Source organism: Phocoena sinus, chromosome 13, assembly GCF_008692025.1.
Source record: "Phocoena sinus isolate mPhoSin1 chromosome 13, mPhoSin1.pri, whole genome shotgun sequence".
In the NCBI taxonomy this organism is placed as follows: Eukaryota; Metazoa; Chordata; class Mammalia; order Artiodactyla; family Phocoenidae; genus Phocoena; species Phocoena sinus.
Genome location: NC_045775.1, coordinates 59,228,939 through 59,252,559, shown reverse-complemented (window position 1 = coordinate 59,252,559; position 23,621 = coordinate 59,228,939). Strand labels below are relative to the sequence as shown.

The 23,621-nt window shown below is 40.3% G+C and overlaps 1 protein-coding gene across 6 annotated transcripts in view; it reads left to right on the top strand.

The window, feature by feature from the left end:
- AAK1 (AP2 associated kinase 1) overlaps positions 1-20,190 on the top strand; it is a 171,402-nt gene extending 151,212 nt beyond the window's left edge. For 4 of the 6 annotated variants that reach the window (XM_032652901.1, XM_032652902.1, XM_032652900.1 and 1 more), the window contains one exon: positions 13,952-20,190. In XM_032652901.1, the coding sequence (XP_032508792.1) occupies positions 13,952-15,081 (1,130 nt within the window). In that variant the 3' untranslated portion in view covers positions 15,082-20,190. Of the gene's footprint in view, positions 1-2,949; positions 3,061-13,951 lie in introns of all 6 variants that reach the window. The other 2 variants (XM_032652898.1, XM_032652897.1) reach the window with 1 other exon arrangement.
- The last annotated feature ends 3,431 nt before the right edge of the window (positions 20,191-23,621 follow it).

The following is a 23,621-nucleotide window of genomic DNA, read 5'->3' as shown; positions in this document are numbered from 1 at the left end:
TTTTGGAGCCATGTTCTTTGTAGAGTGATACCTGGGCTTTCTTTGATTTCAGTCTGTCTTTATTGAAGATTTTTGTCACTGGTGGCGGGTTCCCTCTACTTCCTTAATTAAAGAACTCTGCTGAGTTGTAAGGATGCCCTTAACTCCTCCTGGGTACTGAGCAGTCTTTTGGATCTAACAATGTCAGTGATGTCCATGGGGGCTCGTGTTATGTGTGTTAACATTCTATTCCCAGCACAGAGCTTTAATCAAATCTAGGTGATTTGCTATTAAATTGTAGGCAAAGTTGAAATCTTCCCTGGATCCATTCCTTAACTACAATTCCTTAAATACAGATTTGATAACCTTCATTTTTATTGAGTCCATAATTACCTTGATAAAAGTGTCCACTTTGCTTACTTGGAACAGAAACAATTAGAAGTCTAGGAAATATGAGAATAAACTCATCCAGGTTAAAAAAAAAAAATGACACAGAAGACAATATGGTTCTTTTTCCTTGTGCTTACTTGGCTGTTTTCTCCTAGAAAACTCCCCCAGAAAACAATTTATGTGTTGAAATACTTGAACTCTGAATTTAATCTTCCTTCTGTTCCTTAACTAAAAGCAAAATCATGTGTTCCAAGGAGCAATTCAGATTTAAAGAATACTAATAAGAGACAAGATCATTCTATTTTGAATGGGGATTGGGTTGAGTTCTAAAACAGTACTGCCTAATCATGCCATATTCTGCTAATAAGAAGCCAGGGACAACCCCCTTCTTTGTCAGCTTGGATACCTCATCTTATAGCAACTTTTTTCAGTGAATGTTTAGGGAAAGTTTAAGTGAAACTCTTTAGTTGCGAAGTCCTTTTTCCCAAATGACATTTGCTGAGAACTGAGTTGCCAAAGTTTTATTGACATCCAAACCATTTACTTGCTTAACCAGCAACCTCTGGGCAAAAAAATTCTTCCATATTTATATATATCTGTTAAGAGAAGTTTAGAAATACATGTTTCTCTAGATGAAAATACAGGGTGCTTAACGGGTTTCTTTTGGTTTTCCTTCTCCCGCCTTGGCTTGTATGTATAATGTATTGGGTTGGCCAAAAAGTTCGTTCGGGTTTTTGTACGCGCTTACGGAAAAACCCGAACGAACTTTTTGGCCAACGCAATAAATGCAGTAACTTAAAGGCTAAGACCTAACCTCATGATATCGTTGTGTGTGCCATTTAATGCCATCACTGACCTGGGATGCTGTTAATCTGGACTCAGATTCTCTCACCGGGGAAGATTCCCTGATTGATTGCTCTCTGCTTTCTAACCCTACTACTGACCTTCTGGAAGAATTTGCCCCCATAGCGATCTCTGCTCCGGCCCATAAAGGTAAATGCTTTCCTCTTCTTGGGCCCACATGTATCCTTAGAGGAGAAGAACTGAGCAACTCCCGAGAATTTTCCTTGACAAAAGTCTTTGCTAGTGAAGTTTTTTAACCACCTCCTTAAGTGGAAAACTTGAGTTTGTACCCTTAGCCCCTGTGTTAAAGTTCCTCTCAGTAAGAATATTGAATAAGGCTGGGACAACAGACTGTGGAGATGTTGCTTTCTGGCAGTCACCTGGAATGCAGATATTCCATGCTTTCTATTAAAGACAGAGCTACATACCTTTGCAGTCAGCTCAGGGTTGAGTTGACTGTCCACTAACTGACTATAATTAGATACTTGTTGGCCTTAGAACTTAAAACTGTTTCATTAAATCAGATTTAAAGTTTTTTGATAGTGATCACTACAATAAAGAAAAAAGCATCAGTCTTCAAAAGTCAGTCTCAAAGATTGAACTCGTAAAAGTTTTGAATTTTAGTTAACCTTTGAGTCATGATTAATTACTGGGTTTCTCTTTCTAATCTACTGTTTCCATTTATTAGTCTTGGGTTAATACTGGTTTGAAATTCTGAGGGACAGAGGTAGCTTGAATTGAGTGCTATTCAGTGAGTAGTTCATGAGAGTGACAGGCACTATGCCTGGCTTACCGTACGCAGGCATTCACTAAACTTTCTGGGCTTAGATAGTGAACGTGGTTTTCTGGAAGGAGCAAATACATATTAAAGGAACAGCTTGTAAGTCCTTTCTGAAGGAAATTTAGGAAGGAAGCCTCCCTGAGATGACTAAAAAATAATTAGCCTTTGGTTTGCAATGGTAATAGCTGAGTTTTTGTTTTTACCCTTAATAGCATTAAAATAACCATGTTTTTATAGAGCGTGTAGAGAGAAGTTACCTATTTAGCCAATTATGTCTGACAGGAGTGTGTCAGCAGCAATGAGTAATTACAGAGAAACATCACTTGCAAAATAGGTGCTCAGCTAGCACTTGCTTGTAGAATGGAGAAGAACTTCTAGTACACTTCAGCTTGAAATCTCAGTGCATGTGATCTTCTGCCCCAACGTTACTGGGGCATCAGTGTTTGAATGTCTTTTTTCCCAATCACAGGGCAGTGAGTTCTTTCAGAAGTATTCTGTTTGCCTTGTATACACTGGTTACTTCTTAAAGGGTGACTGATTATCTCCACGCTGCCCTTGTTTTTTGAGTGTTTCTGAATATTGTTAGTCCGGCCTCTGTTTGCTCAATAAAGAAGATAAATGACTAAATCCCGTGCCTTTGTGAATTACTGACGGTGAAGAGATATCTCACAATAGCTACATTTAATGACCTTATAAAGGTAGGGAGAATTCTTCCTATAACACTTCTCCCTTCTCATTTATGGAAGTCTTAACACGGCCAGCTCTGAAGCATTTTTTCCTATTTCCCCAAGTTTTCCAGCTTTACTACTTTTATTTCAACTCAGGAAAATAAGCATTTTCATCTTTAAAAACAACAGTGATTGTACAGTTGGGAACTGTGTGCCTCTTATGTATTCTCTCATTTGCTAATCTCTACCTCTGTTGTTTCTGCTTGTGTACTTGCATTCTGTATTAAGCTGCGGAAGATAGTAATCTCATCTCAGGTTTTGATGTCCCTGAGGGCTCGGACAAGGTGGCAGAAGATGAGTTTGACCCTATTCCTGTATTGATAACCAAAAACCCACAAGGTAAGAAAGAGAGGATGGGGAAAAGAGAAGAGTTTGACATCAGCTCTCTTCAAAATAGTAATGTACCTAATCTACAAGGTGTGTGTGGGGGAGGAAGCATCAACATTTAATGAAGGAAATTGAGGGTAATAACAATCATTATGGGCTGGACCAGTGTAGATAGATGGAGACACAGGTAAAGGTACTAATATAGGTAACTTAAAGCATGACCATGGTGTTTATTTAGAGAGAAGAAAAATAATATTTGACTAAAAGTAATAATTTGACTAAAAGCTGGTTTTTACGAAGTGTCAGGCTAAAAATAAAGTGATCTTCAGTCAATGGAAACCTGAAGATATATATATAAAAAAAAAATGCATAGGATATTTCTTATCATAATTAGAACAATCTGTAATAAATATTCTTCCCAAAGAGATTAACAATGGTACTTTGATATCATTTGCATCTTTTGGACATTTGTGGAGCATGCTTTTTCTTCTTTGTTGTTTTAAAATCATTTGACCATGCCATAAAACACTGAATTGCCCTAAGACCATATATATATACATATATATATGTATATATATATACACACACACATATATATATACACACATATACACACATATATATACATATATATATAGGTGTTATTTACATTTATTTATTTTCTACGCTCAAAAACCCAAAGCTGTTTTGTTTTTTTTTTAACATCTTTATTGTAGTATAATTGCTTTACAGTGTTGTGTTAGTTACTGCTGTATAACAAAGTGAATCAGCTATACATATACACATATTCCCATATCCCCTCCCTCTTGCATCTCCCTCCCACCCTCCCTATCCCATCCCCCATCTATATATTTTTAAACCATGTTTTTATTACAGTAGTCTTAATAACCAATTCCTCCCCAAATCAAAAATCACGGATTTTTACTTTACAGGGAAATGAGTTGATGTTACCAGGAAGTTAGTGTACAGCCAGCAGTTCTCAGGCAAAATAGCTATTCATTTGAAAATAGCATCCTCTTTGCAAGGTCTCCTGCCTACAGTAGGGTATGCACACAGTGCTTGAACGTTTGGTGGGAGGTGGTGGATCGCTAATTTATATGTTTAAAAATTAACATCTAAGAGTTTGAAAAATGTAAATTGTTGTTTCTCTAGGGTGTTTTGGTTTGTTTTGTTTCTCCTTTGCTTGTTCTGCACATCTAAACCCTAACCCTCTGTGTTTTGTACTGAATTCCTATCTCTCCACTTCCAGGTGGGCACTCTAGAAACAGCAGTGGGAGCTCTGAGTCCAGTCTTCCCAACCTAGCCAGGTCTTTACTGCTGGTGGATCAGCTCATAGACCTGTAGCCGTGACCCAGTAGCAGATGCAGTTCTGTAACCTTCATACCGTACTATACGTTTTCATTACAGAGTTAAAAGAAAATGATTTTTTTTTTAAATCTGCAAATAAGGGGCCTTCTAGCCCTAATCTCCTACTACCCCTTGCCTTCTCCCATAGAGATGATAAGGAAAGAAAATCACTTTGGCCCTCCAGATACTCCTTGGCCAGCTCCTCTCTGTTAGTTTGCTGTGTTTTCTCATTACCCTTCTTCAATAGCATTATCTTAAATCAAACGCTAGATGCCATGAGCTTCACCTCTGCTGGAATTGACTCCACCAAAAGCTTAACTGTAACTGAAACTAGTGAATTGACACCTTTGTCTCATTCTTGCTAGGAATGGCCTCCCAAATCAATCCTCCCAACCCCATCTCCTTTGGCCCGTTGCTGATGAATGTGTTTCTCTGTTTTTGCTTTTTATGCTGCTGCATTATCATGAGGACATGGCTTCTTCAGTTGGTCTTAACTCGAGGTAGTAACCTGGAGATGGGTGTGTGGTTTAAGAGAGGGTAAAACTGACTGATGGTATATGTTTGGAAAGAGAAATTGAGCCCAGCTCTAGCCAACCAGCTTTGACCTTGTTTGATCGTAGACTTAGCCAAGGGATTTCACACCCCATGCAACCTGCCCAGCATTCGTCCAGCACTCTGGCTTCCATTGAACCGTGATTTCTCAGATCTGGAGACATGACTGCAAGTACTTGAGATCCTTGGATAAAATGTGTACATTATATAAATTCCAAGTATTGCCATTCCTTTTCGTGTTAACTGTCCCAAGCCGGGATCTCAGAATTAGACCAAAACCAGACAGTGGTGGTAATATGATACCTTTTATTAGAAGACTTTTCATGGGGGGGGTGGATGGGGGAGGGGAAGGAATTGTAGCAGAAACAGATGTATTTTTCTTGTGATTTTTATTTTGAATCAAATATTGTAAATTGTGTATAAATGAAGACGCTGAATAGTTCTGTTTCCACTTGGCGTTTCAAGTCCGATATCAGGTGTCTGTACAGGGTTTTGATCTCTTTCCCTTGTATAACTAACTACGCAGCAATCCTACAGTGTAACATATGGAATCATTTTGAGTAGACTTGTGTGTTGCTATAAGCTTTCAGCAGGTCCTCTGTCTTTGTAGAATAAGCATGTTGTTTATTTTCAGATAATCAGAAATAAGTATGCTGACACACTAGGCACAGTTTGACTCGGGCTACTTACCTTTCTTTCTCTCTGATGTTTGAATTGAAGGATGCAGCCAATGAAATATGTTCAGTTGGTTTTCCTTGGCATCCTAGATTTAAAAAAACAAAACAAACCATAGTTTCTCACTAACCTTAGAATATTGTTCATAAAATAAATAAAGGCCCCTGCACTAATGTGACAACATGACTCATGGTCACCCTCTGTATATGTCCTTACTCACCGAAGTATATTTTTTTCCTTCCATGCAAAGCAGTTTTATAAAATCACCCTTTTGAAAGAGGTAGGCACAGAGAACCCCATTTGGTTCTCTTCCTTGAGTGCCATTTTTATGGTCAGAAGGGAACTTCTTAGTTGATCAGATTTGTACCAATAAAATTCCAGGTCCATTGCTTATTTCCCTGTCTAGCACTTTTGTTCTTCTTCTTCACGTTTGCTCTTTAAGGGGGAAAAAAAGAAAGCTGAACAGCAACAACCGCCTGCAAAACCTTGTACCCTGGAGGTCAAGCTTTGACCCCAGCAATGTGAGAACAGCCTTTGAAAGGTATCAGAGGAAAAATTGGAACCTTTCAGTCTTTCTTCTGACTTTAAGTACTTCCGTGTCAGCTGAAACTAGACACACTAAGTACAGGCCTCTGTTAGGATAATGGGTCATTTCCGAAATTGAGGGAGGCACAACCTACCTGCTGAGGGTTAAAAAAGATCCTCGGGCTTCCCTGGTGGCGCAGTGGTTGAGAGTCCGCCTGCCGATGCAGTGGACACGGGTTCGTGCCCCGGTCTGGGAAGATCCCACATGCCGCGGAGCGGCTGGGCCCGTGAGCCATGGCCGCTGAGCCTGCGCGTCCGGAGCCTGTGCTCCGCAACGGGAGAGGCCACAACAGTTAGAGGCCCGCGTACCGCAAAAAAAAAAAAGATATCCTCGAAGAGCTCTCCATGATTGGAGAGCAGTGAAAATGAGACTTGGTTTGCCCCTTTATGGACAGGAATATTACTGAAGATCAAAATGGTATTCTTTTTCCCAGATATAGAAAGAATATATAAACTAATGAAAGAGATGTTTATTTTTAAATAAGAATAATGTTTTATGCCTATGTTTTCCAGTTTGATTTTTTTTCATACATACATGTTAGAAATATAATGAAATATCTAGTTTCTCAATTTAATTGAAACCACGAAGAGTACAGTTTAGAAATTAGGTAAGTGTCTCTAAATTATTCCTTTCATGTATTACCCGTAATCACATTGAGATATATTATCTAGTCATTTGGCTCAATAAAGCTTAATGGAGAATGTTAATGAAAATGAATAGACTAGAAACGAGAGAGACTGGGTGGAGGAAGCCTGAGGGGGATAATGACATGAAATTATCTTGAGTTTATTCTTTAGGAGTAGGGCTTCAAAGGAGAGAACTATTTTTCTGCTAAAGAAGACATGTGAGTGACTTGATTAAAGGGACCTCTTTAGTTTATAGCATCATCCTTGAGCTAAAAGGGGTTTATTTGAGATGAGTATAGTATGCTAATAATTGATAGAACTTTGAAACTGTAGACTGAGCTACAATAGGGACCTTAGAGATTATTCTAGTCCATCCACTTCGTTTCACAGATGTGGGACCTAAAGCAGGTGGTGGGAGAAGAGACCCGGGCAGGACAGGCCACCTGGGAGCTTGTCCTGACCTTTGCCAGTCCCTGGCCTAGTGGGGCTTCAGCAGGGGCTTCACTTCTTAGGGCTGCTCCTTACTGACAATGATGGGTTTGGACTAGATGGTTTTTAAGGTTATAGGATTCTAGGGTTCTAAGTATTTATTATGATGCCTCAGGAGGACTATGAAGGATTTATATAATCCTGATGTTCTTCAGTTATCTTCTGTAGCTCTTACTATTACTGTAGCAGTATTTACATTTTAGAGAGTTACAGTGGGCTTTCACTAACCCGGGTTGCTCTCTCTCTTAGTTATCTGAAGAGACCCATAAATCATCACAGAGTTTTAGACATAGATTTTCCTTTTTTTTAATATTACACACACGTATCTACCTATTCCAACAAAACAGTATCAGAAGATTTCAATTCTTTTAAACTGTATAATCGAGGACCTGCCATTTAAAAATGGACAAATAACTGTAAGCATATGTTTCTGATTTGCTCTTATTCCGACTGTGCAAAAGTAGTACCTGTACCAGAAAACATCACAAATTGGATTTTTTTCCCTTTACAGCATTCAGATAACTAGATCACCAAATTCAAGTCCCAGTGTTTTTAAAAGCACAGCCCTCAGAGGAGATAAGCTTTAAATGGACACTTCTAAATGTGATTATAATTAATGATTTCTTTAGCAGACGTATCAGAGTTGCGATACCTAATTGAGTGTTCCCTTCAAAGGCATCTGGTTTTACTTGGGAAACATACTTATTCTAATGATGCTGCCACCATTTATGTTATTTTTGAAACTTCTCTCCTTAGAAATATTCAATACTATCAAGAAAGATAATAAAATATAAGAAAATCAGTTGTATTATCTAATTAGTATCGCTTTCAGCATCTGAAAGTAGTATGCTCTCTTTCTTGATCTTTTCCTACCGCTCTTGGTTCTAAGTAACATTTAGATGTTTCCAAAAAGCAAAATCACTCGCCTAAGCTGAAGAGTGGTTACTGTTGAAGAGGGTAAGAAGAATGAGTAATTCACCGAAGATTCCCAGAGAGGACCTTATGATGGAATGCGACGACAAGCAGTCTTAACTTCCTTAATATTCTGAATAAGGGAACTTATACGATTTCACCTGTCTTTAGTATGGTTTGGAAAATTGAAAGATAGGGGTTCTGAAATACCTCTGAAAGAGGTTGTCACTTTGTTCAGTGTCATTTGATACTGGACTTGGCTCTTCCCAAATTAGAATTATAGAACTCGGATTGCTAATAATTACAGGAGAACAAATCCAGGAAAATAACCTGTTTTACTCAAGATGAAATATTAGCTTTGTTTCTAATCCTTTTTTCGGGGTCTCCTGAGATAAATGATTCAAACCAACACAACCTCTCCCCACCGACCGCCCAGGTCAGGAACAGTTCTGCCTTCAGTAGTGCTGGGGGAAGGAGGAGACTTTTGGGGTTGACCTCAGCCCAGAGGTGTGGAGGCATATGAATGCAGCTGAACAGATGCAGATTGTAGAGAACTTCGGCCAAAATAAAGTCTCCCATGCCGTTGTTTGTCTATAGTTCCAGGAGTCTTAGCTTTCTCAGTCTGTAAGATTCAGGATTCTGTAGCCATGAACTTAGAGTTTGGGGATAAAAATGACAGGATTGCCCAAACTACTGAATTAAGCAGATTAGAGGCTGCCAGGCAGAACAGAGAAACTATTAGATGGATACTTAAAATGGTACCTTTACTGAAACACTCCAGATATTACAAAGCCATCTTTTATTCCTCTCAAGAGACTGTAATTTTACCAGCACAAAGTTATTAGCCTTTTCCTTTTCCCCACTAGTAATGTTCCTAGAGTTGGATGTGCTTGGATTTCTTGAGTCAGAATGAATCCCAGATGGCCTCCATTTCAAATAATCTGTAACAAGATACTATTTTGTTTCTCTTGGGTTTCCTTTCACTGTGATGGGGGAGAGAGGTTCTTTGGACAATGCTGATCTGTGCAGCAGCATGGTAGTTGCTAGAATGGAAGATATCTTCCTGGTTCCCACTCTGATGTAGCCTTGCCCTAGGAGTATTCTCTGCCCTGTCGCACACGCCCTCATCACATGGATGTGTATTCACCACAGACCTTTATCCTGTCCTCCCAAGAAGACAAAGCAAACAGAGGTACATGAAGCTATCTTATACAGAAAAATGTGAAATTTGAACTTTGCTACACAAGTACTGTATAAAAAACAAGTCTGTAAACAAGTTTCTTATGTAAACATACAGGAAAATAAAGACTTTTATCTGTTAAAACAGGAGCATGACGTTCAGAGCTATAACTAAATAACTTACAGTAGCTGCTCTTCTCCTGATCTGAAAACCCACTTTTGCGAGAAGGATTTAAACATATTGTTGAGTGACCATAAGCACCTGTGCACAAGGAAAGTGCAGACACGTATGAGAGACGTGCAGAGGACATTTTAATGAGTCATGGCTACCCCGGCTTCATCTGCAGTCATAGAGAATAAACCCCTGTGAGCCTGCATTTGATATGACCAGACATGGAGCTGTAAAAGCGAGCACAGATTTGCAGCTACCTTCCTCTAATTTAATCTTTAATGTACCCAGGCCAATTTAATTAAACATTTTATGTTGGCAACGGCAGTTTCATGCCCAGGGAGAAATCTCTCTCGTTTAATTGCTCTATTGGCTTGAGAGACCCAGCGTCTCTAGCCAGTGTTGTCCCCCATCAAATATCTTATTCTCCAGGCGTGGGTTTTAATGCAACTCCACAGCATATGGTAGAACCCAGTGCTTAATTTTATTATCTAAGCAAAAGGTCATGGAAATTATTAGTTTGAGGTACATCTCCTGATTCCCTGATTCAGCTCTGAGAGTGTGAATTTCATTTGGTGCTACACTTCTGAAGTTCTTGTAAAGGGTATTTTGCTTTCTATTTGCTAACTATACGAGAAGGTTTCTCAATACTCCCAAGACTTCACCTTCAGTTTTGGGCAAGAACTATGTCTTTGACACTCCCTATAACTGTTATTTCTCTTTATAGTATGGGAGAAAGTAAAATTCTGGTCACGCATGATATATTGCACTCAGGAATATCCAGCCTGCAATTTAAGACTTCAGATTTTCATTCTTTTTTAGGAAACACTGGCCCTCACTGTCCATCAGATAAAATTTCCAGGGTAAACCTATTCTAAATTATTCAGCACTTTGGGTTGCTTTGGAAATTAATAGGGAATTGGTGAGGATAGTTGCCAAAGCATCAGATACTTTTGAGGATGCCTTCTTTCTGAAGCATATACGCTCTTACTGAAATCGACATTAATTTGCAGCCTCAAAATAGACTAAAATGGAGTTATTCCTAGTGGAAGTGTCAAAAAGTGTGCTTAACCTCAACCTGGCACGCAGTCCTACATCAGAGCAAGAAAAAGAAGTGTGTTTTGACTTCTTGCTTAATTTAATGTGCTAAAGCAAAATGAAAAGAGACATGACTTAATTTGAGGAAATTAGAACAAAATGCCCTACCTTAAGCTTCCTGATAAGGAAGACCCTTATGCTTGATAAGGGAGACCCTGACCCTGTGAGGCCAGGTCCCAGGTTTAAGCCCAAAGCCCCCGCCCATCACTCCCCACCCCTACCCCAAGAACAACTGGCTAGCTTTATTGAGTTTTCTGGTCACAGGGCATCTGCTCTGCATGCCATTGGTTTCCAAAGGAACTGGGCCAAGGCACTGAGGTTAAATTAGTATAAGTCTTTCATTGCTAGTAGGCAGACTGCTTCCAACATGTTTTTCTGACAGTACAAGGCTATATTCATATACAAGGACTGTTCACCCTGAAAATACATGCTTTCCCTCCCTGCAATAACACACGCATATTCAAAAAAAAAAAAAACCCTCTAACTACCAACAAGATTTAATGCCTACCTTCTGTTTACAATTATTTAGAATCTGTCCTTCTCTTGACTGCTTTGTTTCTTGTGCTGCCACCACCAAAATTCCCTGAGGGAATGTGGATGTCTGCGTGCCCCATACCCACTGCGTGTCTTTGTTCTCCAGAACGCCAGGCTTGGAGGGTTACGAAGGGTGGTTGCTCTCAGCCTTGGTCATACTGCACCTCCTCTAAAAAGAATGGAAAGGTTAAGAGATCTGGCCTTCAAGGGAAAATCCTTTAAAGGTGCTTTTCCAATCCTATAGAGCAGATTCATGTTCAAAGAGAGAGATGAAATAGGTCTGGCCTTGTTTTGAAGGACTGGAGACTAGTTCTCCTTTCAAACTTGATGTTATAGTATTTTTGTGACTATATAAGTTTTTAAAAGTTGTCGCAATTTTAGGTGTGATTTTTCCTATTCAGCATGAAGGTCATGGAATATGCTCTGAGTTGGCAGGTTTACAGTTGACTTGACCAAGAACTCACTTTTAACGTAAGTAATTTAGATAGGTTAGGAATGCCCTTCTAGCCTGTCTGACCCTGCACATGGGTACCCCTACTTGGTACTTTACAGCTCTCACAATGTACTCTAACACTGCAGGCATCCGAGATGCCCTGCGTTCTATAGGTAGCTGCTTTTTGGAGGTCTGTGCACACAATTTGATTTGACTACATGCCATTTAAATTTCCCCAGAACACTAGCTTCAGTCAAACTAGTGCTCATTTTCATTATTGGTTCCCATGGTGGCCGGAGTTGGTCATGACTAAATTTGCCAGTTTTCTCCTGAGAGATATTTTGCTCTCCCATAGAAGCACATCAGCTTTTAGGGTGGTTTTGGAAGATGAGAAGTCATGACTTAATTTTGGGAACTAAAAACTGTCCAACTGATAACTGTGTTAGAAAGCGGTTCAAGGAGTTTTGGGGGCCATTCGTACCACTTTGCTCAGCAAATCTTATCTTGGAAAACTTCTCTGCCCCATTTCATTTGAATTTCCCCACAGACATCATCATCTGGGAATCACTGTGACAGATCTCACATCGATATACTCGCCTGAGAGATTAGAATTATGTCTTTCCACATATATTGCAAAGGAGAAGGTGTTCCGTTTATCTCCTGTCCCCTGACTAACGCTTTCCTATCACCATATGGGTGCACATACTAAAGTTATAATGCAAGGAAACATTTATCCTCTTCATATACTATTCAGAAAGCCATTTGGCACCAGTACAGAATTTAACTTAAAGACCCTGTAATTTGGAATTCACCAAATACATTCAGAGTTCTAGAAAGAGAAATAAAAATGGTGGCGGGGTGAGGGGGGGACCCACCTTTTTTGTTTCTGAAAACAATATTTAAGGTCAGAACTGTTTAAAAAGAAGCACTGCTAAAAAGTTACAGGATTCAGAGAAACATAGTATTTTTGTACAGTATCTTCTAAAATGTTCAGATCTCTCTCTACATCTCTTTACAATGTAATGCCTCTAAGTAACTGGTTTCCCAATAAATTGATTTTGATGCCGCTTCTGCTGTGTTCTGTGTGATTAATTCAAGCAGAAACTTTAGCAGGGGAAAATTGTTAGCAGAAGTTTCTACTACCTAATGGTTTGCTTAGAAGGGGAGAGGGTAACGTGGGGAGGGGATGATTGAATTTCCGCTGTACAGAGGTTCTGAGTCATCTATAAGAGTCCAAATCATGGTACCTATAATTTCTTACCCTGGTGGGTTGGGAAACCCATGATGACATGATATCTCTACCCCCAGCCACGCTTTTCTCTGGATTCTTCTTGCTTAGTTACATATGCCTTTTTCCTGCCCTCTTGCTAACATGTGCCCAATGACATACTTCCAACCTGCTAATATTTCTTGGAAGGTAAGCTCTCTTGCATTCTGATAATTGTCTATTTGATTTTAAAAGCCAGAGCACCCTGAGGCACCTCTACCTAGATAGAAATAGATTGGTTTATTAGAGTTTGCAAATACTTCTGTAATTACCTGTGCATTTTACTCCTTCTGCTTAAAGAACTTTATGATGGATTCATTTAAGCAGAGGAGATCTTTGCTAACTTAGAAGACTGAAAACAAAATTCCAGGGCAACTCTAGCTGAAGGTGATTGATTTAATATGATTTTGATTATGTCTCCTCCCCTTAGAAAGTGCCTTCAGTATTCATATTTGAGGCACTCTTGTGCTCTTTGAATAGTGCTTATGATGTAAATCATCAAGTAATTTTGCATTTATCAAGCAGCCACGTTCTCCTGCTTTGGCGGGGTGGGGGGGGGGGAGGTTCCATCCTCAGTTACAGGCAGTGTGGAGCAGATGACCACATGTCGCATCTGATTTGAGTTTGTCCCCAGACAGTATTTCTGCATCAGCCAGAACTGTCATGGTGGATGTGGAGATGAGTGACTGGGTTTGTTTTCATTCCATCCTTAGCCAGCACCAGGTAGAGCAGGTGTCAGTGCCTGGCCCCGTGCGTAGGAGCATTGCATAGTTACGCTGAATGTCTTTGTGCCTAACATCTTCATCTGCTTTCCTGCACATCGTGCCTATCGTGTTCCGAAATGTGAGACCGTGATTGGTTGTGTTCCAGTTTGTGTGCAGTTTCCTTGCCTGACTTTTCTTTTTCTGTTTTTCCTTTTCCATTTTCAACATCTATTATTTGGTTCCACAATGTTTCTGCCACGGGTTGACCATTAAATGTTCCAAGGAGAGTTGAATGGACCTGTGCATTAATTCTGCGTTTTGTGCTTTTCTAGGTATCCAGAGAGAGCCCAATCCCTATCCTGTAATAACTGTAGAGCACTTTAAAGAATCAACGGGTTTTAAAGACCTTCCCCTGTATCCAGACCCCTCCAGAGTACCTGGAATGAAAACTCAGAACAGTTTAGAATATGACTACTTGGCCCGAGATGGCCCTTCCAGCAACAGCTCGTTCCACAGCAGTGAAGAGGAGGGGACCGACCTCGAGGGGGACATGCTGGACTGCAGTGGGTCTCGACCTCTCCTCTTGGAGTCGTCAGAAGAGGATGAGAGCTGCAGGCCTCCGCAGGGGAAGCTGGGAGGAGCCACTCCTTTCGCTCAGCCAGAAGTCTCTCCTGAGCAAGCCAAGGCAGCGCAAGGTGGAAGAAAGAACCAGTTCGGAGCCCTCACGCAGCCAACCGCTGACGGACTCGGTGAGCCAGATGTTTTCGCCACTGCTCCCTTCAGGAGCTCGAGGGTTCCCGCTGATGACGTGGACATTTTCACCAAAGCCCCATTTGTCTGCAAGGGCAGCGTGGCTCCTTCCCAGCCAGAGGAGGCGGACGTGTTCTTGAGAGCTCCTTTCACTAAGAAGAAAAGCATGGAGGAGTTAACCATTGCCCAGAGCGCCTCCCCGGAGTCTCCTGCGCAGCCCGGTCTCCTCCGTCAGACCAATGACATCCCTCTGCTCCCGGGCCTTGATCGAGCCGTGCATCCCTCTGTCCGAGCTCAGTATTCCATGGCTGGTTTTGCCCAACCGTCTAACCACCCCTCCCATTCTGTACAAGCAGCAGACCATCTTGACAGCGTCTCTCCCAGGGGCACCTCTCTGGAATCTGGCGCCCATCCTAATGACAGAAACAAAGGACCTCAGCCCCAGAAAGAATCTGTCTCAGGCCCCGTGGCTGGCAAACCATTCCGCCCCCAGTCTTTATCCAAATATTCCCGTCACTATAGCCCAGAAGATGAGCCAAGTCCAGAAGCCCAGCCCATCGCTGCCTACAAAATTGTTTCGCAAACCAATAAGCAGTCGATAGCGGGCTCTGTTTCCATCACATCCCTTTCCTCCAGGACTACGGAGCTGACAGCTGCTGATCCTTTTGCTTTAGCGCCCTTTCCTTCGAAATCAGGCAAGCAGAAACCTTAGGAGCCATACCTGAGCCTTAGGCCTCTGTCTCTACCCCACCCTTAATACCCACCACATCACTCCCAGCTGAGCCTTCCTAAGAAGAAATATGGACATATCAATTATTATCTTCCAGTTCCATGAGTCAGCAGGAATTCTTCAGTCAGCAAACTCAGTCGAGGTGATAACTTAGTTGAAACTCCTTTAAGTTATGCTCAATTCTTTTGTTTATATTGATTTCTGGACTTCCAGGCATTTCCATCTCCACCTCCACCCAGAGCTCTGCTTTTTGTTGTTTGCCTAGAAACTGTTTAAGTCTAGAACTACTTCCCAGTAAATCCAGAAATAACTTCCCAAAGGGGCCATGTTATTGCTAGTTTGACTCCTGTAGTTCCTGTTCTGAGTCATGTCTATCAAGGAATCAAGATGAGTTCCTCCCGGACTTGGTTTCATACTCTTGAAGAGGGTATATTTCAGGAAAGAAAACCAGATAAAAATTCTGCACGTCAAAAGGAAGTGTAATCCCGCAGATACTAATCATTCCTGTGAAGCCGGCAGCTCTAGAAGGATTCTCTGGATCTGAGTCTGTGCAAGCCACACGGGTCCTCGTGCATGAGTGTCTGTGGGTGTGTGACGTGTGTCAGATCCTTTCCTTTGTAGAAATGCAAACAGATATCTATGCTCGTGTCTAATAGTGTTGAGCCTTCCCCATGTGCACACTTTAAAAATTCGTGTGAGTGCACAGCTATGTGTGTGCATGTCTGTGTGCACAGGAAACATTCTTCCTTTAGCTAAACCCTGTCCCACCTCGCGTACCTCCACAATCACTCATTTGCTGACATTGGTCTCCTGACCTAACTGACTTGAACCCTGTTTTTATTGAGTTCTTTTCTCATGGCATAATTGAATTCATTGGAATATATAGGAAAATCCTGTTGGAACTGAAGTTTCTAGGTAGATTTTTTTTTTCCCCTCTAGAATTTGCCATGAACAAATTCCATTTACACAGGCTTGAGAAATTAATTATCCTTATACAGTTCCCCCTCAGAACAATAGAAAAGAGCACAATGTTACAGTTCCAAACGCTGGGTTTGTGGTCTAAGTAATTTTAAAAAGTACTTAAAAACCTTAGGTCTGAGCACTCCATGCTGTCAGTAGGAAATTAATTAATCACGAGACTAGGCTACAAACTAGATTTGCTTGTTTTTCCACATCCTTGTCACCTTTGTCTATTGCTTCTTGAGGAAATAGAAATCTGAGACATGTAAGTAAGTTAGGGAGAAAGGAAAAGAGCTGAACCAGCCAGCCATGAAAACCTTTCAATTCTCTGTCCCCTTGGATGCTAAAGTAGGTCAGATAGGTGCCTCACTTGTGTTTTTGAAATGTCTTGTATTTCTGGAAAGATCTGACTTATTCTTGGCTGTTTTCATACCCTTTATTATTAGTGCCTTAAAATGAAACTTACGTCTCAGTGGGAAGATTTCTGCTGAAGATGTTCAATTTCCTATTTCAACTTGAAAGCTTCCTGTGACTTGTAGTAAATGTTAGTGATTTCTCCATTAGCTGGAGATGTTGGGAGAGTTGCTTACCAACCCAGATTAATGATTTAAGGATTATGGGAAATTTGTCCAAGAATCAAGCCTGAATGCCAAACTCCACTGCAGTTAAGTGTCACACTTTTAAATTTGAAGTTCAGGGATCTTGGCAGTAAAATATGAACAGATACTTTTCAAGGCTTTTCGTAGTTTAGTCTCCACCTATTTCAGCTGTCCAGGTTAAAAGATAAATTTAAATAATAGGCACTGGATCAGGGCTCCTAGCAATGATTTTCCAACTGAGGTTTCAGCAGTGCTGGTCCTTCACTTTTATGGATGTTAAATGTTCATTGGGCTTTTCTCCCAATGATCATTTCTGAATTTTCTGTGTAACAGTGGATGTAGAATCATCTTTCCATTTGAATAGTTTTGGCTAACAGGTGTGGAACTTAGCACCCCAAGCTCTTCCCTTGCCTTTATCAATTAAAGCCTTCACGTGCAGGAGTGAAAAGGATGGGAATATTCAAGGAGAGTTCTCACCCCAGAAACTCTTAAAGCAGAAGGTCATTCTAATTCACCAGAGGTGTTCAGGATTACCTCTGTAACAGCCCTGCAAAATGACTTTCCTTTGGTTATTTGATCACTTCCCTTCTGATCATTTTAGTTCTCAAGGTGAAAATCAATAAAATCTTGGTAATTTTATTACATAATTGACTCATTTGTCAAGCTGTGCTTGTAATCCTTTTTTATTCTCACTGGAGACCTATGATGGCTGGAGACTCTAAATACCTTTTTTGAACAAGAAATGAATATAAACACATGCTAGATTACTTTTGTGGTGTTCTTAATGATGCATGAAAATTTTAGGACTATCGGATTGCATTAATTATTAGTTAATAACTAGTGAACTCTGTGCTGATCTTCTTTGGATCATATAGAGTAAATGCATCATTTAAAGACACAGTGTTCTTGGGACTTCCCTGGCGGTCCAGCGGTTAGGACTCCACACTCCCAGTGCAGGGGGCATGGGTTCAATCCCTGGTCAGGGAACTAAGATCCCGCATGCTGCACGGCGTGGCCAAAAAATAATAAAGATAAAATGTTCTTGCCAGAGTCCATCCTGAATCTGGAAATCTGGAAAATTTTCGTTTTAAGGGAATCGGGAGTGCTCAGGGCGCTTTGAATTAGTAGCGGATGCATGTTTCCAACAACTACTGCATTAGGTTAACACTAAGGAGAAAAAGAAAACATATAGTCAACAAAATACTGCATTACTTGTTTTAGTTTGTTTTATGTGTTACTTGCTTTACACATGTATGGAATGCAGGAACCTGTGACCTTTCATTTCAGTGGAGCACAATGAGCCAGGGTACATGTAGACATAAAGCATTGACCCGCAGCACGCACTAATGAACTCTTAAAGGATCCACATTAATGGACTAACAGGCACTATTGAATTCATGAAGTTATCTTATGTGTGGTGAAAAATATTTAGCATGTCTGTTTCTTGAGTTCACACACAGATAACCCTTTAGCTCCAAATCCTGGTTAGATTGGGAAATGGAATGAACAAAATTTGACGCTTGAAGCAGATGCAGGGCAGGACCCAAAGAAATCTAGGTCACAAACTCCATTTCATTTTGGGCCCACTCATTGTTGAGCTGAAAATTTCATATGTGTGGACTGGTGTATATGTATTCACTCGCCCACGTTAGGTCTGAGTTTAACCTGGCAACCTTTGTGAACTGTCAAGAAAAATACCAGTATCTTATTGACCCATTATTTAGTAAGTTTTAGAATACACGTACATCAATGTTTTCAGCTATTTGGTGGACATTTCGCTGACTCAAAAAGTAGCGGATTTCAGTTTTCTTTAAAATAGGTGTAATCACCAGAGTGATTCTGACAATAGAAATTCGATCATGCTGTATTTGCTTCCCTAAGGAAGTTGTCAAAACATAGGTTATATAGTATGTATGCATCCTATCAAATAGGAAATTTTATTATAGGAAACTAGAGAAAGGTGAGATCCAACTCACTCTTTAGCAGGAAGGATACTACCTAAAATGGAGTCCCTTGGGTCCCTTTAATAAAGAAAGATGTTATTCTCTGCTGTGTGTTTGGAATTAAAATTGGAGAACACAGGCCAGTCAAGTTCGGAATTGCTACTGGTCACACAGATGCAGTTTTCTATGAGAAATTTGGAACCCAGATTATTCTGATGAAAGATACATAGGAGAGCCTCTGAAGAGACCACAGCTTGTAAGGAGGCAAGAGCTCCTTGTAAATGCCCACAGCCATCCCTGAGTTGTAATCCTCCAATCCTGCTTTCTGGAGTAAACATGAAGATTTTAAATGTAATCATGTAAATTTAAATTCTTGCTTTTTCCAGTGACTGTCGACTACTTGTTTGTTGGTTGGTTTTGTTTGTTTTAACCACCAGAACACTTGCAAACTTGTGAAGTTCACTTAAGGAAGGATTTCAAAATGCTTGAAAATAAAAAGTAGTATCTGGCTGGGAATTGTTTTTGTGTTCTTTTGCTACAAGATAAATTTGCTAGGCTGTGAAAACAACTAGCTGCTCAGCTTCGATGTGGGAATCCACACTGGCAGTGTCTTGATTGCCAGGACGCCATCTTGCTCTCTGACTTCCTGGTCCTACCAGCCTCATTTGCACCTTGACCTTTATTAGGAAACAGGCCTCCCACATGTGATGCCCAGATCCCATCTTTAAACTGCCAGACACAGGTCTTTCCTGCTTTTTCTCTACCCCTGCAAGTCTTCCTGGCTCACCTTCCTTGTTCATTTCCTCACTTGACATTCCCCTATTATCATCGTACCAATAAGTGGGGAGTGAGAGGTATGACTGAATGAATGATCGTGCTAATTTTTATTTGCCTCCCTTGTTACTGTAAACAGTTTTTCTTAAATTTTAGCCTAGCCTGTGATAATCTCACCACACTGGAATAATTCCAAATACGAGTGAAATGGCTCACCTTCCCCTTTTCTTAGGGACTAGAAGAAAGGATGAAGGAAGGTTGGCAGAAGCCCAGCCTTACTCTGGAGACACAGCCCCAAAACCTCATGCTCTCTACCTTGATCTAACACAGGCCCAGAGTGCCCTAGAATGCAGGGGCAAGTTTATGTTTGAAGGACTCTAGAGTAGCTTGTAAAAATGGCTAAATGGGGAAATTCCCTGGTGGTCCAGTGGTTAAGACTCTGTGCTTTCACTCCCGTGGGCCCAGGTTCGATCCCTGGTCAGGGAACTAAGATCCCACAAGCCAAAAAAAGAGGCTAAATGTTAACCAGCACACTGGTGGCTTAGTCCAGTATTCCTGTAACTTGTAATTCCATAAGAAATTTAGTCCGAGTTACTTCTCTGCAATCTCAGTATGAGTGAAACAGTGTTTTGAGTTTATAATAATGTTTTTTTCTTGAAATTAAGTCAATGTCATCTACATTGCATTTAATAGAACCATATATACATGTTAGAGGGATCTATGTGATTCCTTTTGGTAAGGAATTACAGAAGTGGTTTTTTTTACCAATGTCAGTTAAAGTGGGATTTGGGGAGTGAGAGAAGACAATATCACCTTCCCACTCTGAAATGGCAAGTCAGTTGTATCTGAGTCCACCAAAGACTCCTGTTTGAGGAGTGTGATTGGAGTGTGTGTGTGTATCCTCATGCTTTCTGCCATGGTGTTGAATACCTCCTAATGAAGGCATCCAAAGAATACCAAGAGGTGACAGTAGGTATTTGAAATGAGTAAATTCAGTTCCGTTAGCCTACCGAGTTAGAACTGGAGTTGTACTGGACAAAGGTGAGAGAAAGCAGCCATTGCCTTAGACTCATTTCCACAGTAAGCATGCTCTTCTCATCCACAAGGATAAAACTCAGTAGGGTTTGACCTAAACTCTCATGTGTGGTATTGGGAGGGCAGTAGTGAGCAGAATACTGCAAGGCCTGCAATATGTTACTTTGAAAGAGGGAATATTTAACGTCATTTGTTAGGGGATAGGAATGGAATAAAGGCCAAGGACCATGCTCGTTCCATGCAGAAGAGGTGAACGAACTCCTACTGACTATATTTTGAGTTGACTGAATGAGGAGGTCGACCCAGCTGTAAGGAATGTTGAGGTCATCAGACCTCAGGAAACAATATGTGCATACAATCTCAAGGTCTGTGAACATGAGAAAGGGAAAAAAACATTTATAGAGTTAATCTTAACAGTTCTTGCAATACCTCTTTTTTGCAGACTCTTGGGTTTATGTTATTGCACCCTTTGTGTGAGCTATCTTATGTATCTGATAGTTTTTATGAATACTTGTTTGAGTTGTAAACTCCTGTACACTTTATTAAAATGGACCTAATTAAAATAAATGATTTACACTTTGTATTATTTCTTAAGTCAGATCTTCCTAGGATTGAAGGGCTCCATAAGCACCTTTCACTTAGTACCAAGCCTAGCTCTACATTTTTAAGTTTCAAAGAGCAACTCTTGGTTGGTTGGTTGATTGGTTGGTTGGTTTCCAATGCTGGCATTGTTATTTCCTGAGACCTGCTTTTCATCTAGATGTTTGTGGAGGCATAAATGAAATAATACAAGATAATGGAGCCATAAGGACTGAGCTGGGAAAATCACAGAGCTCCCTGCAAGGTAAAGTTTCCTGTGAACTTCTAAAATGTGTTATCTGAATGTGACCTGCATTAATATGCAGTCTTCCAAAAAAAAAAAAAAATCCCTAAAGAGAGACCATAAGAAACTAAAGAGAGAAATCTTTAGTGGAAGTGGATTATGCCTAAAAATTTTTAAATCCATACTGTGGGGAAAACCTGCCTGCCTACGTCCTTTCCAAATCTGAGAAAATAACAAAGCTTTAATGAGCTGGACATCCGTGATTCAGGGAGAATTGGTAATGGGCTGAGTTCACAGACATGGTGTTCAAAGAAGATCCAGGGATCCAAAGAGCTCTAGTATAAGATGCATCAATAAAGCCAGAGTTGCCTACTTTTTCTGAAGATTTATTTAAGATCTGATTCATCTATCTATCTTTAAATATGTGCCCTACCTAGTTCTACAACGTGAAGTTCTGATGTTTTTTCTATTTCAAGTTCTCATTAGCCAAAAGGAGTCTTCCTTATCGGTGACTCAGACCGTTCTGGGGGAAACCCTTTCAGATGCATCACTCCCATTGAGATGCAGGAGAAGCCTTCTGCAGAGGTGGACAGAGCTTACCTGTGGTGACTTATCTCTGCCTTAATTGTAGAGAGAGCCAGAATTAGAAGCTCCAGCTCCCCTGGGGTGTTCTCTCTGCATACAGCCTTTGATGACTCACTTTTGCCAGCCCTGAGACTGGTTGGTAAGAGACCAGCCAGGGAGGAGGTGCCCTTGGATTGTCCCCTAGGTGAGAACCAAGTGGAAGGAACCAGAGTGAGACCCAGGGAAAAGCCAAGAATAAATGGTTTAGACCTGTTTCTCTGTATTTGAAGATAAAGATCTTTCCCCTTACATCATGTGTTTTTTCCTTGAGTTTATCTTTCCTCATATTGAAGTATGTCAGCCTACAAGGAAGGAGACCAAGTACTTCTTCAACCTGCTTTTATGTAAGCTTAGCCCAGAGGCCCAAAGGACTCCAAGTATTCCCTTCAGAAGGCAGCCCAGTATTCCAGTGCTGAGATTTGGGACCAACGCCATTGCTACATATGGAATTCTTAAAGTCAGATATTGTGAAATTAGTAGTTCTACCAGATCTCCCATGCCTCATCCTGCTTCTGAGCAGGACCTTTTGACCCCAAGGACATATTTTATTTTTCACACTTTAGAGAAACCTTACATTGTCTGAGAGGAATGGATCACAATTTTCTCTTAATCAAAAATTAAATATAAACTGTCAGACTTTTTTCAGTTTATAATGAATATTACTGGTAGAAATATTCAAGTAAAATTCAAAACAGCTAAAACTGCACATCAAAAATTGATGGAAGATTGAAATCTTGACATTTTTAAATCAAAATTTTGATTTGGGAAATTTGAACTTAGTAGGTATAGTGGCCACAAGAGAGCTCAGTAGTAGAAACCATTGGTAAAATTTGAAATGAACTAAAAATTGACGAATAAATCTCCATTGTAAAATGTATATAGAAAAGGATGGATTCCAATGAATATAATTACAATAAAATGGAAATACATTGCATAGGAAATTGATCCCTTGTCCATCATTTCCTAGCTGTGTAATCTTGAAACATTACTGAACTTCTAAGGGACTCAGTTTCTTCATTTGTGAAATGGGAATAACATTAAATGCCCATGATACAGATTGCTATGAGGTGTGCTTAGAAAATGGCCCACTTTAAGTGCTCAATCAATGTTAGCTATTTCTGTTTGGTTCACCAGCTTTAGTGGCACCAACATGTGGTAATATCACAATTCCCTCAGCCCACCTGAAATTGTGCTTTACCTGACAGTTTTTAATATTTGTATTTATTTTATATTTTGCACACAAGTTGAGACTTTACTAATCTTTCATATAGCACTTTCAAATTCATATAAAATGTGACCATGCTAAGAGCTCGAACAGAAATGAAGAGAGAGCTAGGGAGCTTGCCAGTGGGGAGCATGGATAAAGAAGGATTAATGAGGGAAACACTTGAATATGTCTGTATGCCAGTAGCTAAGGAGAAACAATCTGTAGAGAGGGAGCAGATGAAGATGAAGGAATAACAAAATGAAAAGTAAATGGACAGTAAGCACACCTAGCACCCAGATCTTCGTTTCTAAATACCATTCTCTAATGGAATTTCTCCATGGAAGCAGGGCTCCACGGAGAAATTGCAGATTCTAGGGCTGGAGCAGGAAATATACAAAATGAACCAGGAGCATCTGTAGTGCCGGAAAGTAAAGGAGTGCTAAAAATCATAATAAATTAAAAAATAAATAAAAATCACAAGGGCACAGACCCAACCTGAATGAACTTCCAATGCTCAAAGCTGAAACAACTTAAGCAATGGAATAAATAACATAGTA